The sequence below is a fragment of the Perissodus microlepis genome, chromosome 22, assembly GCF_051167445.1.
Source record: "Perissodus microlepis isolate ML-2025 ecotype Zambia chromosome 22, ASM5116744v1, whole genome shotgun sequence".
Lineage (NCBI taxonomy): Eukaryota > Metazoa > Chordata > Actinopteri > Cichliformes > Cichlidae > Perissodus > Perissodus microlepis.
In genome coordinates this window covers 6329367-6342747 of record NC_140481.1, presented here as the reverse complement: position 1 = coordinate 6342747, position 13381 = coordinate 6329367, and the positions used below count along the sequence as shown (strand labels likewise).

Below are 13381 nucleotides of genomic sequence, written 5' to 3'. Positions count from 1 at the left end.
GGCCATAGCTATTCACCCTTGTGCCAAATTTAAAAAATAAAAAATCTCCTAGAAAAAAAAATCATATTGAAATAAAATCGCCTGTAGCTGAAAAAAAATGTGGTGACTTGAAGGTTTCCCAAGTTTACCACTAAGTGTGAGAAAAAGACCTCCCTGTTACTTCACATCCACTGGGTAAACGTGACCTGCAGCTCAGGCTTTAAACTAGAAACAATCAAAATGTGGGACATTATCTTAATAAATGTGGTGGGGAAAATAGATTAAAAAAAAAAGCTATTCTCACATAAAGCGGGACACTTATGTGTCGCCTCTGTCAGTGCGCCCCAGGGTGGCTGTGGCTACAATGTAGCTTGCCATCACCAGCGTGTGAATGTGTGTGTGAATGAGTGGATGACTGGATATGTAAAGCGCTTTGGGGTCCTTAGGGACTAGTAAAGCGCTATATAAATACAGGCCATTTACCATTTACTTAGTCACCTTAGTCACAGGTTTTGCCTGCGCGCTGGGAGTTCACTGGCTTTTAATGTGGTTCTATGAGGTTTAATTTGGTGTTTAACAGAGCAGCAACGAAGTTAGACTCTGGTGTCTACAGACTCTGAGCTTGTCACGTCTTGATACAAATAGACAGTGGGCAGAGGACGCTTTGGTGGTTTTCTCTTTTACTGGGTGGGTTTAAACAGAAATTGCAATGCAGAGCCACAGATCCTGGTACTGGATCCAAAGTTTATGCAGACAATTTGTCAGCATATTTAATGCAGCACTGTGAAGGAGTCTTGAACTGCCCCTTATTTCTTCATATAGAAATTTACATTTGCATTTATATTAAATGGGAAATAGATGCAGTCATTTATGTAACCGTGCAAATACACATGGAAATTCATGGAGTACATACATGGAGTTTTTGAGTTTCTAACAACCTTCAAAGTCAGTATTTGGTAATGACGTCTTTTATTCTTCTACACAGCCTGAAGATTCTGAATGAAGCTCCCTTGTTTTCCATTCAGTCTTCAGTCTTTAGTGTGATCTTTAGTCTCCCTGCGACGCTTTTATTTTGAAGGGACGAGCGCCACAAGCGGAAGTTTGTGTCAACTCGGCATACCGCAAAGTTAAGGGAGTCACCGCCAGCGTCACAGAAAGGAAACTCATTTGGGATTTTTTTAACCTGGGTGTCACAGGCCGGTGCGGCAAAACAGTCCCAGTCAGGCGTGTGTGCGGCTTGTTTGAGTGCAGCCGAGCGGGTTGTGTGTGTGTTTGGAGACACCATGTCTAAAACAGAGTGCAAAGCAACTGAAGACATGACCGAGGCGGTGAGTTTGTTTCATGTGACCTACGTGTCTTGTAAAAAGCACAACCCGGGCAGGCAAACATCTGTGTAAGAACGAGTTTCCTTCTTTCGTCCGTTTAGATGGAGGCAACCATGCAGCGACTTGAGCAAAGATTCCAGAGCATCTCTGAACAGCTGGAGTCCAAACATATCCTTTTTTCCAGCCGTGTTTTCTTCCATTTCAGGCGCGTTTTATCCACGCAGTCAGTCAGCTCAAAGTTCTGCTTGCTAAGACACACCTGAGAGCAATGAGCTCACTAATGAGACTTTCACTTTGACTCCTGTCAATGAACACGTGGCCACTAGAGGGCGACCGACCGCTACCGAGACTCTTGAACTGTTCAACTGTTGTACAAGTTTAGCGCCACTGCTACTGAAGGTAAAATAAGTCTTCTTTAAAAATCACGTCATTTTTGGTTTTCATACAACAATCACTTAAAAGTGCAGTATGAAGGAAATCAAATGAGACAAACCTCTGTCAAATGTGACATTGTGACTATCCTCTGTGTCTGTGACTTCTGCTACTGTATATGTTTATATAATAATTATCTGTTTAAGGCACATTGGCACCCAGTAACGAGATTTCTTCCTGTAAAAGAGTCAACAGTGAAATGTGTGTTAAAAGATGGGAATATACTCAGAAATTAAGCTTTGTCTACTTGAAAATGTGTCAGTGACAGGGGTGATTTTGATATATGGTTGGAGAAATCATTATTTGATCCTTTGTAAGTTTGCTCACTCACGAAGAAATGAGTGGTTATAAATGTGGTGCACACCTCAGTCAGTCAGTCAGTTACAGATACTCCTGGTCTCAACTATTTCAGTGTATAAAGCACACAAAATCAGTGTCCTCCATTCTAACCTCTCCGCCACCATTGGCAAGACCAGAGCTGTCCTGTCAAAGGACATCGAGGACAAGTTTGTAGACCTGCCCAAGACCAACAGCAAGAAGTTTGGTGAGGAGGTGACAGCTGTTCACTCTGGGTCTGGAACTGCATGTAAGATCTTGCATCATTGGATGAGGATTATCCTGAGGAGGGTATGGACCAGCATGTACACATGTACAGGCCTGTCTTAAGTTTACCACTGAACATCTAACCTGTGGTCAGATTAAACCAAAGTCGAGCTCTTTGTGTTTGGAGGAACAGAAATGCTGCATATGAGCCGAAGAACACAGTCCCCACAGTCAAGCACAGAGGTGGAGACATTATGCTTTGGGGGTGTTTTTCTGTTGAGGGCACAGGACGACTTTACAAGATAGAGGGGCCAAAGGACAGAGCCATGTTCCACATATAAACCCCTTCCCTCAGCAAAAACACAGAAGAAGGGTCTTACAGCATGGCAGTGACCCAAAACTAAACGCTCAGACTGTTGCTGATGTGGTCAGAAAATACACAGAGAAATGGAGATGCAGCTTCAAATTGCAGTAAATCATTTATTGAAAAGCAATTTCAATAAAATCGAAGCTCAGACAAAAATAAACAAAAGCGCCCTGAGGGGTTTGGATGTAAGTGCGCTGCTGCAATATGCAGGTCACTTGTGCTCTGAACACTCTGTATGCTGTGAGATGCATTAATTCTAAATGGGTAAAATCGCCAACAAGGGCTTCTCCACAGAGCACTGAGTCATATTATGTTTGAATTCAGTGACATGCAAATCATTTCTAACGTTTATTTAATGTGTTTTTCCTGGATTTTTGGTTGATATTATTTCAATTCAATTCAATTTTATTTGTATAGCGCCAAATCACAACAAAAGTCGCCTCAAGGCGCTTCATAGATACAGAGAAAAACCCAAGAATTATATGACCCCCTATGAGCAAGCACTTTGGCGACAGTGGGAAGGAAAAACTCCCTTTTAACAGGAAGAAACCTCCAGCAGAACCAGGCTCAGGGAGGGGCGGCCATCTGCTGCGACTGGTTGGGGTGAGAGAAGGAAGACAGGATAAAAGACATGCTGTGGAAGAGAGACAGAGGTTAATAACAGATATGATTCAATGCAGAGAGGTCTATTAATACAGGGAGTGCAGAATTATTAGGCAAGTTGTATTTTTGAGGAATAATTTTATTATTGAACAACAACCATGTTCTCAATGAACCCAAAAAACTCATTAATATCAAAGCTGAATGTTTTTGGAAGTAGTTTTTAGTTTGTTTTTAGTTTTAGCTATTTTAGGGGGATATCTGTGTGTGCAGGTGACTATTACTGTGCATAATTATTAGGCAACTTAACAAAAAACAAATATATACCCATTTCAATTATTTATTTTTACCAGTGAAACCAATATAACATCTCCACATTCACAAATATACATTTCTGACATTCAAAAACAAAACAAAAACAAATCAGCGACCAATATAGCCACCTTTCTTTGCAAGGACACTCAAAAGCCTGCCATCCATGGATTCTGTCAGTGTTTTGATCTGTTCACCATCAACATTGCGTGCAGCAGCAACCACAGCCTCCCAGACACTGTTCAGAGAGGTGTACTGTTTTCCCTCCTTGTAAATCTCACATTTGATGATGGACCACAGGTTCTCAATGGGGTTCAGATCAGGTGAACAAGGAGGCCATGTCATTAGTTTTTCTTCTTTTATACCCTTTCTTGCCAGCCACGCTGTGGAGTACTTGGACGCGTGTGATGGAGCATTGTCCTGCATGAAAATCATGTTTTTCTTGAAGGATGCAGACTGTACCACTTCCTGTACCACTGCTTGAAGAAGGTGTCTTCCAGAAACTGGCAGTAGGACTGGGAGTTGAGCTTGACTCCATCCTCAACCCGAAAAGGCCCCACAAGCTCATCTTTGATGATACCAGCCCAAACCAGTACTCTACCTCCACCTTGCTGGCGTCTGAGTCGGACTGGAGCTCTCTGCCCTTTACCAATCCAGCCACGGGCCCATCCATCTGGCCCATCAAGACTCACTCTCATTTCATCAGTCCATAAAACCTTAGAAAAATCAGTCTTGAGATATTTCTTGGCCCAGTCTTGACGTTTCAGCTTGTGTGTCTTGTTCAGTGGTGGTCGTCTTTCAGCCTTTCTTACCTTGGCCATGTCTCTGAGTATTGCACACCTTGTGCTTTTGGGCACTCCAGTGATGTTGCAGCTCTGAAATATGGCCAAACTGGTGGCAAGTGGCATGTTGGCAGCTGCACGCTTGACTTTTCTCAGTTCATGGGCAGTTATTTTGCGCCTTGGTTTTTCCACACGCTTCTTGCGACCCTGTTGACTATTTTGAATGAAACGCTTGATTGTTCGATGATCACGCTTCAGAAGCTTTGCAATTTTGAGACTGCTGCATCCCTCTGCAAGATATCTCACTATTTTTGACTTTTCTGAGCCTGTCAAGTCCTTCTTTTGACCCATTTTGCCAAAGGAAAGGAAGTTGCCTAATAATTATGCACACCTGATATAGGGTGTTGATGTCATTAGACCACACCCCTTCTCATTACAGAGATGCACATCACCTAATATGCTTAATTGGTAGTAGGCTTTCGAGCCTATACAGCTTGGAGTAAGACAACATGCATGAAGAGGATGATGTGGACAAAATACTCATTTGCCTAATAATTCTGCACTCCCTGTACATAGTGAGTGAGAAAGGTGACTGGAAAGGAAAAACTCAATGCATCTTGGGAATCCCCCGGCAGCCTACGTCTATTGCAGCATAACTAAGGGAGGATTCAGGGTCACCTGGTCCAGCCCTAACTATATGCTTTAGCAAAAAGGAAAGTTTTAAGCCTAATCTTAAAAGTAGAGATAGTTTCTGTCTCCCGAATCCAAACTGGAAGCTGGTTCCACAGAAGAGGGGCCTGAAAACTGAAGGCTCTGCCTCCCATTCTACTTTTAAATACTCTAGGAACAACAAGTAGGCCTGCAGAGCGAGAGCGAAGTGCTCTAATAGGGTGATATGGTACTACAAGGTCATTAAGATAAGATGGGGCCTGATTATTGAAGACCTTTTATGTGAGGAGCAGGATTTTGAATTCAATTCTGGACTTAACAGGAAGCCAATGAAGGGAAGCCAAAACAGGAGAAATATGCTCTCTCCTTCTAGTCCCTGTCAGTACTCTTGCTGCAGCATTTTGGATTAGCTGAAGGCTTTTCAGTGAGTTTTTTGGACATCCTGATAATAATGAATTACAGTAGTCCAGCCTGGAAGTAATAAATGCATGAACTAGTTTTTCAGCGTCACTCTGAGACAGGATATTTCTAATTTTAGAGATGTTGCGCAAATGGAAGAAAGCAGTCTTACATATTTGTTTAATATGTGCGTTGAAGGACATGTCCTGGTCAAAAATGACTCCAAGGTTCCTCACAGCGTTACTGGAGGCCAAGGTAATGCCATCCAGAGTATGAATCTGGTTAGATACCATATTTCTAAGATTTTCAGGGCCGAGTACAATAACCTCAGTTTTATCTGAATTAAGAAGCAGAAAGTTAGCGGCCATCCAGGTCTTTATGTCTTTAAGACATTCCTGCAGTTTAACTAATTGGTGTGTGTTATCTGGCTTCATGGACAGATAGAGCTGGGTGTCATCGGCATAGCAGTGAAAATGTATGCTATGTCTTCTAATGATGCTGCCTAAGGGAAGCATGTATAATGTAAACAGAATTGGTCCTAGCACTGAATCCTGTGGAACTCCATAATTAACCTCAGTGTGTGAAGAGGACTCTCTATTTACATGCACAAATTGGAGTCTATTAGATAGATATGATACAAACCACTGCAGTGCAGTACCTGTAATACCTACAGCATGTTCTAATCGCTCTAATAGGATATTATGGTCAACAGTATCGAACGCTGCACTGAGGCCTAGCAGGACAAGCACAGAGATGAGTCCACTGTCAGAGGCCATAAGAAGATCATTTGTAACCTTCACTAAAGCTGTTTCTGTGCTGTGATGAGCTCTGAAACCTGACTGAAACTCTTCAAATAAACCATTCCTCTGCAGATGATCTGTTAGCTGTTTGACAACTACTCTTTCAAGGATTTTTGATATGAAAGGAAGGTTGGAGATTGGCCTATAATTAGCTAAGACTGCTGGGTCTAGAGATGGCTTTTTGAGTAAAGGTTTAACCACAGCCAGCTTGAAGGCCTGTGGTACATAGCCGACCATTAGAGATAGGTTGATCATATTTAAGATCGAAGAATTAATTAATGGCAGGACTTCTTTGAGCAGTTTTGTAGGAATGGGGTCTAAAAGACACAAAAATTTTTCATAAAAATAAAAGATTGTTCACTTACAACTAAATGAACAAACTTACAAATTTACAGCAGGGGATCAAATAGTTATTAAAAGCTAACAGAGCTGCAGCTATCGATTATTTTAGTAACTGAGTAATCTGTCAATTGTTCCATCGATTAATTGACTAATCGGATAGGATGATCTGATGTTCCCACATCATCAGAATAATAAATGTTGTTCCAGGTTCAACATTGCAAGTGACCAATCACATTGTTGTGACGTCATACTTTTGCAAGCCAAGTGATTCATTCATTTATGAAATTCCAATGTTGCAGGAACAATATGTATAATGCTTACTGTTTATTAAAGAACAGTATCCTGAAATGCAACGAATTCAAATTGATGGATTGGCGGACAGAGGCAGTTTCTCGCTCATTAAGTAGATTCTTTTTTTTTTTTTTTTTTTTTTTTTTTTTGTCAAGGCGTTTTTTTCCAAAGTCGCAAAAGTATGACGTCACAACAATGTGATTGCTCACTTGCAATGTTGAACCTGGAACAACATTTATTATTCTGATGATGTGGGAACAACACCGACACAAGGATATCAGATCGTGCAATTGGATAAGAAATACTTTGAATATTTATATTTATATAATTCTAATCGCTAATTAATAAGACAAAAGAGACAAAAGAGAAAACATGGGTCTGTCACAATAAAATGCTCAGTGGTTTCTATTTTAGAAATTGCAGTGTTTTAAAGTTTAACTGCATACAACATCTGTCAAAAACCCCAAACAAGCCCTTTAATTGTATTTATGTGCCATGCTGAAATGTAATTTTTTAAAAAAAAAATTTTTCTTAAATCCTATAAATATATATTAATCTCAAGTATTTAAACAACAGCATAAAAATGTACCTTTACTTCTTGGAAGACTTTCTGATTTTAACAGGAGCCAATGATGGTGTAGACATTATGTAATATTATTTATAATTCAGTGTCCAACCTAACAACCCTCAGGTCAGTGGCTCTCAGTTTAATCGCTCATGTATGTTTTATTAGCTATGAAAAAAGCTTTTATTTTTAAATATTAACATGGTTTTAATTAACATAATATTTTATATTACTTCGTTTTCAATCAGAAAAATGTTACAAAAGCCTTGAAATAAATATGGTCTAGTACACCCCATGCCCCCCTTTAGAATCACCCCTGTTTGCTTCAGCGAGCTGTATAATGAATGAATAAAGTGAACAGTCCATCTGCAGGTTTTAACACAACTTCTGGAGCCTTACTGCAGATTTTTCTGTGTGTTAAACAATCAGCGAGGATGGTGCAGCTACAAAGTTTGCTCTTATTCATGTTGGAGTTTGCTGGTCAGGTGCTTTGATGAAAGACTGACGCTTGCTTTTTCCCTGTAAAGGTTTTAATGGTGATCACAGGAACAGCGCTGCTGTTTTAGGCACTAGAAGCAAGTTTTCTTTCACTCTACCTGAGCTCACAGTGTCAGTAACAGCTCCGCCTCTTTGCAGTGTGTAAACAGACTCTGTGCCAGCGTCATCATCACTGCTGCTGTTGCGTTATCAGTGTTTTTGTTCATAACTGGCAGTTTTGACAAATGTGTCCTCTGACCACCGCTCCTGGTCTCAGAGGTGGTGTTATTCAAATGGCTGGGAAAAAATGAACATATTGTAGATGTAGTTAGCTTCATGAATGCAGACTTGTTTGTTTCTTAATGCTCACACTTGATCAGATGGGAACCCGCATCAACGACCTTGAGAGAAACGTCACTGAGCTCATGACGCAGGCTGGTATGGAGGCGCAGGCATCTTCAAAGTGACGCCAGGCTGACACCTCATCTGTCCAATGAGCTGTTTCCTGTTGTGACCTCACACTTCATCGGTCTTGAAGCGGGACTTCAGATGGTGAAGTCCCGCTTCACCATCTGAAGTCCCGCTTCAGATGGTGAAGTCCCACCTGAAGTAGTGAATCTCATGTTAACATGTCCTTATTTTTCCAGCTGCTATGATGTGCTGTTCATATCCAATCAGGGTTACCTCGGAGATTTATTGGAAGCAATGTCCTCCAATCAGACGGTTTTATTTTCCACTTTTCCAACTCATAAAATACAGCCTCTTACCACTTCATTAGGTACACCTGTACAATCTGGGCAATCAGTTCCAACAGTTCTGCCTCGTACTCCAGCATGACAAAGCTGACCTCTCTCATTGTGACTGGAAGCATTCACAGAAGTCTTACTTCAGCTGTGTGCTTCTCCTCAGGACCGTCTGTGTTGGCTTTAAACATGTAATTAATGAAATACCTCGCTGAACCTCAGCCAGTTACAAGCAAGCCTGTCTTATTCAAGGCCGGGTTGATGGCTAAGCTGTTATGCAGAAATGCATCTACAGGGAAGTCTAATAAAGCAACAGCATGGTGCATTTATAAAGGCTTTATTAACGTCTTAAAACACCATTGTTTGCTTGTTTCGGTGGTTGTCTTTACTTTAACTGGCACATCACTACCCTTAATCTCTAACAACCTTCACCTCAGTAACGTCTGTGGATGTGAATTCTGGATCCTTGAGTTGTACTGATGTGGAGACCAGGAGTTCTCAAAGTTTTGATGTCTTAATGCTAATTGCAGGTTCTCCATATGACAAATGCACAAATTACACACTTGTAGTGTTTGTAATGTGTCGGTGCACAATGTTTATATTGGAATTTTTAATTTTTGTGCTGGTTCACTGGTTTCTAGAGATTTTGATTCTATTTGTAGCATCAGTATGGGGTTACATGCACTCACACATGTGGCTGAAAACCCAAATAGGAAAAAAAAACCCAAATCAGTTAATAGTTAGATTTATAAGTTTCTCGTCTGTAAATGTTTTACTTTGGTACTGAGTACTTTATGAGAAAGTACTCGGTGAGCAATAAACCAGCTGCTCTTCAACAAGTGTCTCATCGTGTGTATGAAGAGGGCCACCTTCATGGACAGCACTGCTGACAGCAGTCTGCCTTCTGCTCTACAGTCTTTGACGCTTAGCGGCACATGAACCAGCTGTTTACCTGCTGCAGTTCTGGCAAAAGTAGCTCTGAATGTTGCAGCAGATCTGCAGTCCAGCATGGTTGCAGTATGTCCACCTGACTGAAAAGATCCTCTCTCACAAAGCAGCTGAACATTGAGGCAGAGGAACATGGTGCTCAGCACTGAACTGCAACAGTGATGCACCTGGGCAGGTTCCCACCTATTAGTATGATGGCTGTTATGTATCTGTGGCACTTATCAGAATTGGGCAGGTTTGGTCTGCTCTGATGGCTGTGTGTTGAACATTCTGACTGCTTTATCACAGTGTGACACAAATATCAGTGAACACATGTGCTCTTGCACAACAAGTGGTTAAGCTGGTTAAAAAGCTCAACCTGAGATAAAAACATCACAGCTAGAAAATATTTTTGTTTTATTGGTGGACTATAGTCCAGTTCCTGGCGAGTTACAAGGTGAAGATACTTTAGTTATTGTTAAACTAAAGTGTTAAATATTTACTCTATACTTAAAATGACCAGGGAAACATTACCCAGGATGCTACAGTGCTTACATTGCCTCAGGCTGTTCAGTACATTCACACGTCAAATCAAGACGCGTGTCATCAGTGACAGTAGCTCATTGGGGAAAATAAGGAAAATGTTTTTCATTTATTTACTGCAAGTATTTATTTCTATTTTTTGTTGTAATATTGTGATCATAACATTAAGTCTAAATCCTGAAAGGCACTTGTTAACTTTGCATCTATGCATAAAATAAAAATGTAATTATCAGTTTAAATGTAACATTTCTGGGAGATGATGCTGTTTAATATCTATGCAGTTTTTTGTGACCTTAATATCATTTAATGTGCAACATCAGCGTGTCCACCCTCATTAAATTTTTCTACATGTTCTCTTTGTCAGTGTAACTTTGTTTCACGTACAGCTTCCAGTGTATTGAGGAAATTAGGAAAATAAAATGAATTAAACCTGTAGTAGTGAACAAGGGCCTGACTGCCCTGTGAGGAGGAGGGGCTTTAACTGAATGTGTAGCGCTAACACTTTCTATATTGCTTTGCAGTAATGTGGACTATAAAGGCAACAAGTTAGCAAGAAATGCAGGTAAAAATGTGAACTGTGGTGTGTTGTATTTGGAGAGTAGCAAAGAAGACTCCAAATATTGGGTCTTTAAGAACTTTGACTGGTCCAGCAGACAGGGCTCCCACCAGGGACGGACCAGTGGATTTAAGGTCAAAACTGCCACAGAGACATGTCGACTGCTACCAATCCAAATTCCGTAAACCTGTGTGGAGAGGTGGAGCATGGGAAAAGAGAAAAACCCTTTAAATCTGCTCCGGATCTGACTCATATTCTTAAAAAAGTGCCCTCTAATTACTGAATGTGGTTTTCAGTTATGTTGTATGCTGTGAACAATAAGTTGATAGAAATCTTACTAGCATCCTGATCCTGCGAAGGAAGAAAAGGAAAAGCTTTTGTGATCATTTTAATCACATTATTGAATCCACTGACTGAGTATTAAAATTAGCTTGAGCTTAGAGGGTAAGGATGTGGCGATCACACACATTTAGGAGGTACTGTGCATTTCTTTGTATATACCTAAACAGGTGAATCACTTTTCTGGTAAAACACTGCCCCCTTGTGGAGATTAAACTTTTATTTTAAAGAGGATTAGAAATGACCAGGAAACTGGATGGGTTCAGATGGAACAAAGCACAGCTAAGAATGTATCCTTATTAACATTACCCTTCATTAATTCAAAATTGATTAAAACCCTAAAAATAGAGAATGACTGGATAAAACATACTCTGAAGGTGTGGACAACAATAAGGAAAAAAAATGGGGGGCCATCTCGAGAGCCATGCCAGTGAGAGACAATATAGAATTCTTGCCTTCTGTGTGGGACAGTGGCTTTAGTAGATGGACCAATGCAGGCCTTTACACAATAAATCAATTATTTAATGAAACAGAGCTCAAATCATTTTGTCAGCTCCAAGAACATTTCCAACTTCCTCCTAAAGATTTATATCGATACCTTCAGATAAGACATTATATCCTAAACCATAAAGAAAGAGACTTGATCAATAAATTTCCTAACAGCATAGAAGAATACTTTATTAATATTACAGAAAAACATCTCCCAACTAAGAAACATGTTTCTCATATTTACAAAAGGCTTACAAATGAGACATGCCAAAATACAGACCATATTAAAGGGAAATGGGAACTAGAACTACATATTATTATCACTGATAATGTATGGGAAGAGAAATTTATATAAAATGTAAAATTAGATTTTTTTAATACACCTCTTGTAATCTCACATTGTGAGGAACTTAATGCAGAACTATGGTGGAGAAAATGTGGGGAAATAGGAGACTATTCACATATCTTTTGGGACTGTCCAATAATTCAAGGTTTCTGGATAAGAATCAAAGAAGAAAAAGAGAAAATCCTACAAGTAAATATTCCACTAAACCCAACCACATTTCTCTTGGGAGTTATACCTAGAGAGATGTATACCATTGCTGAAAAATATATTCTGTGAATACTCTTACTGATAGCTAAGAACTGTGAAATGGAAACAAACAAGCTCACCATCCATAACACAATGGAAACAGAGACTGAAAAGAGTTCACACAATGGAACGAATGACAGCAAGCTTGCAACTGAAGATGGAGATCTTCTACCAGAGATGGAACTGTGTGACCAGATACCTGGGTGAATGAACAAGAACTCAGGAACATTGTGATGAAAAGCTATAAATCTCCCCTATGAGATGTTATTGTATAAGTCTTGGTCTGGTTTTTTAGTGTTTTGTTTTTCTTTTTTGTTTTTCTCTTAAATGGTCTTATGTCAGAGAATGTTGATATGTTGCTTGTTTGGTTGTTTATTACCAAAAAAAGTACTAAATAAAAAGTCCCCCCTCCCCCAAAAAGAGGAAGTTTCCATATTGGATGTTTAAAATTTAAACTAGGATAAAAAAAATGGACAGACTAAGACTTTTTCGTGCAGCTTTCACTTGCACATTGCTACACGCGTTTTGTTTTTGTTTTTTTGGTAAGGTGTCTACTGTCACTCCATGCTTAATATCAGTCACAGTGCTCTCATGCACTTGATGGTTTGACATTGGGAAAGCCTCAGAGGGGGTCAGTTTGTGAATGGGACTGGGCCCAGTTTCTTGTGTCCCTTGTGCTGCTGTATCCCAAGTGTGGGATTAAAAAGTCTAAATGCTCCTAAAATGAACTCACACTCCCCTCTAGTGGTCACATGTGCTCATTGCAGTGCATTTGCTTGTTGCTGACCGTGGTGCTGAAAGTGTCCAGCAGCATGTGCCTGCATAGTAATGAAATTTGAAACACATCAATTGTTAGATCAGACTCAGAAATCTTCTGGCAGCATCATGTGATGATGTTATTGGACTTTGCTGTTTTGTTCCTTTTGCTGTTTCACCACAATCCTGCACACAGAGCAAAAACAAACAGTTTTCATGATTTGTTTTGGAAGCTTTTTTAGCACGAACTGGAACACAGACAGCGTGCCAGGTGTTACTCTGACCATCAGTGCAGTGCATTATTTTTTTAATGCATTAGTTTTCCTGCTGATATTTGAGATAACAGGTATAACAGGTGTGGCTCTGAAATGGTTCAGGTCTTACTTAACAAATCGAACCTTTTCAGTTCGCTTAGGAAACTGTGAGTCCTCCCGTGTTCCGTTGTCTCATGGAGTACCACAGGGTTCCATTCTGGGCCCTATCCTGTTTTCACTTTATTTACTTCCATTGGGCTCAATTCTTAGAAAGCACAGACTCTCTTTTCACTGTTATG

The 13381-nt window shown here is 40.1% G+C and overlaps 1 protein-coding gene across 1 annotated transcript; it reads left to right on the top strand.

The window, feature by feature from the left end:
* Positions 1-1096: 1096 nt before the first annotated feature.
* Positions 1097-12887, top strand: hsbp1l1 (heat shock factor binding protein 1 like 1). Its single transcript, XM_084919908.1, has 3 exons — positions 1097-1307; positions 1406-1472; positions 8256-12887. Exons 1-3 carry the CDS (start codon positions 1263-1265, stop codon positions 8348-8350), a joined length of 207 nt encoding a protein of 68 aa, XP_084776034.1. The 5' UTR covers positions 1097-1262; the 3' UTR covers positions 8351-12887.
* Positions 12888-13381: the final 494 nt, after the last annotated feature.

Bases quoted from the DNA above. Each gene is read 5' to 3' on its own strand.
- hsbp1l1 (XM_084919908.1), top strand. From the start codon at position 1,263: ATGTCTAAAACAGAGTGCAAAGCAACTGAAGACATGACCGAGGCG. The intron at 1,308-1,405 runs GTGAGTTTGTTT...TCGTCCGTTTAG, and splicing joins CTGAAGACATGACCGAGGCG to ATGGAGGCAACCATGCAGCG. The intron at 1,473-8,255 runs ATATCCTTTTTT...TAATGCTCACAC, and splicing joins TGAACAGCTGGAGTCCAAAC to TTGATCAGATGGGAACCCGC.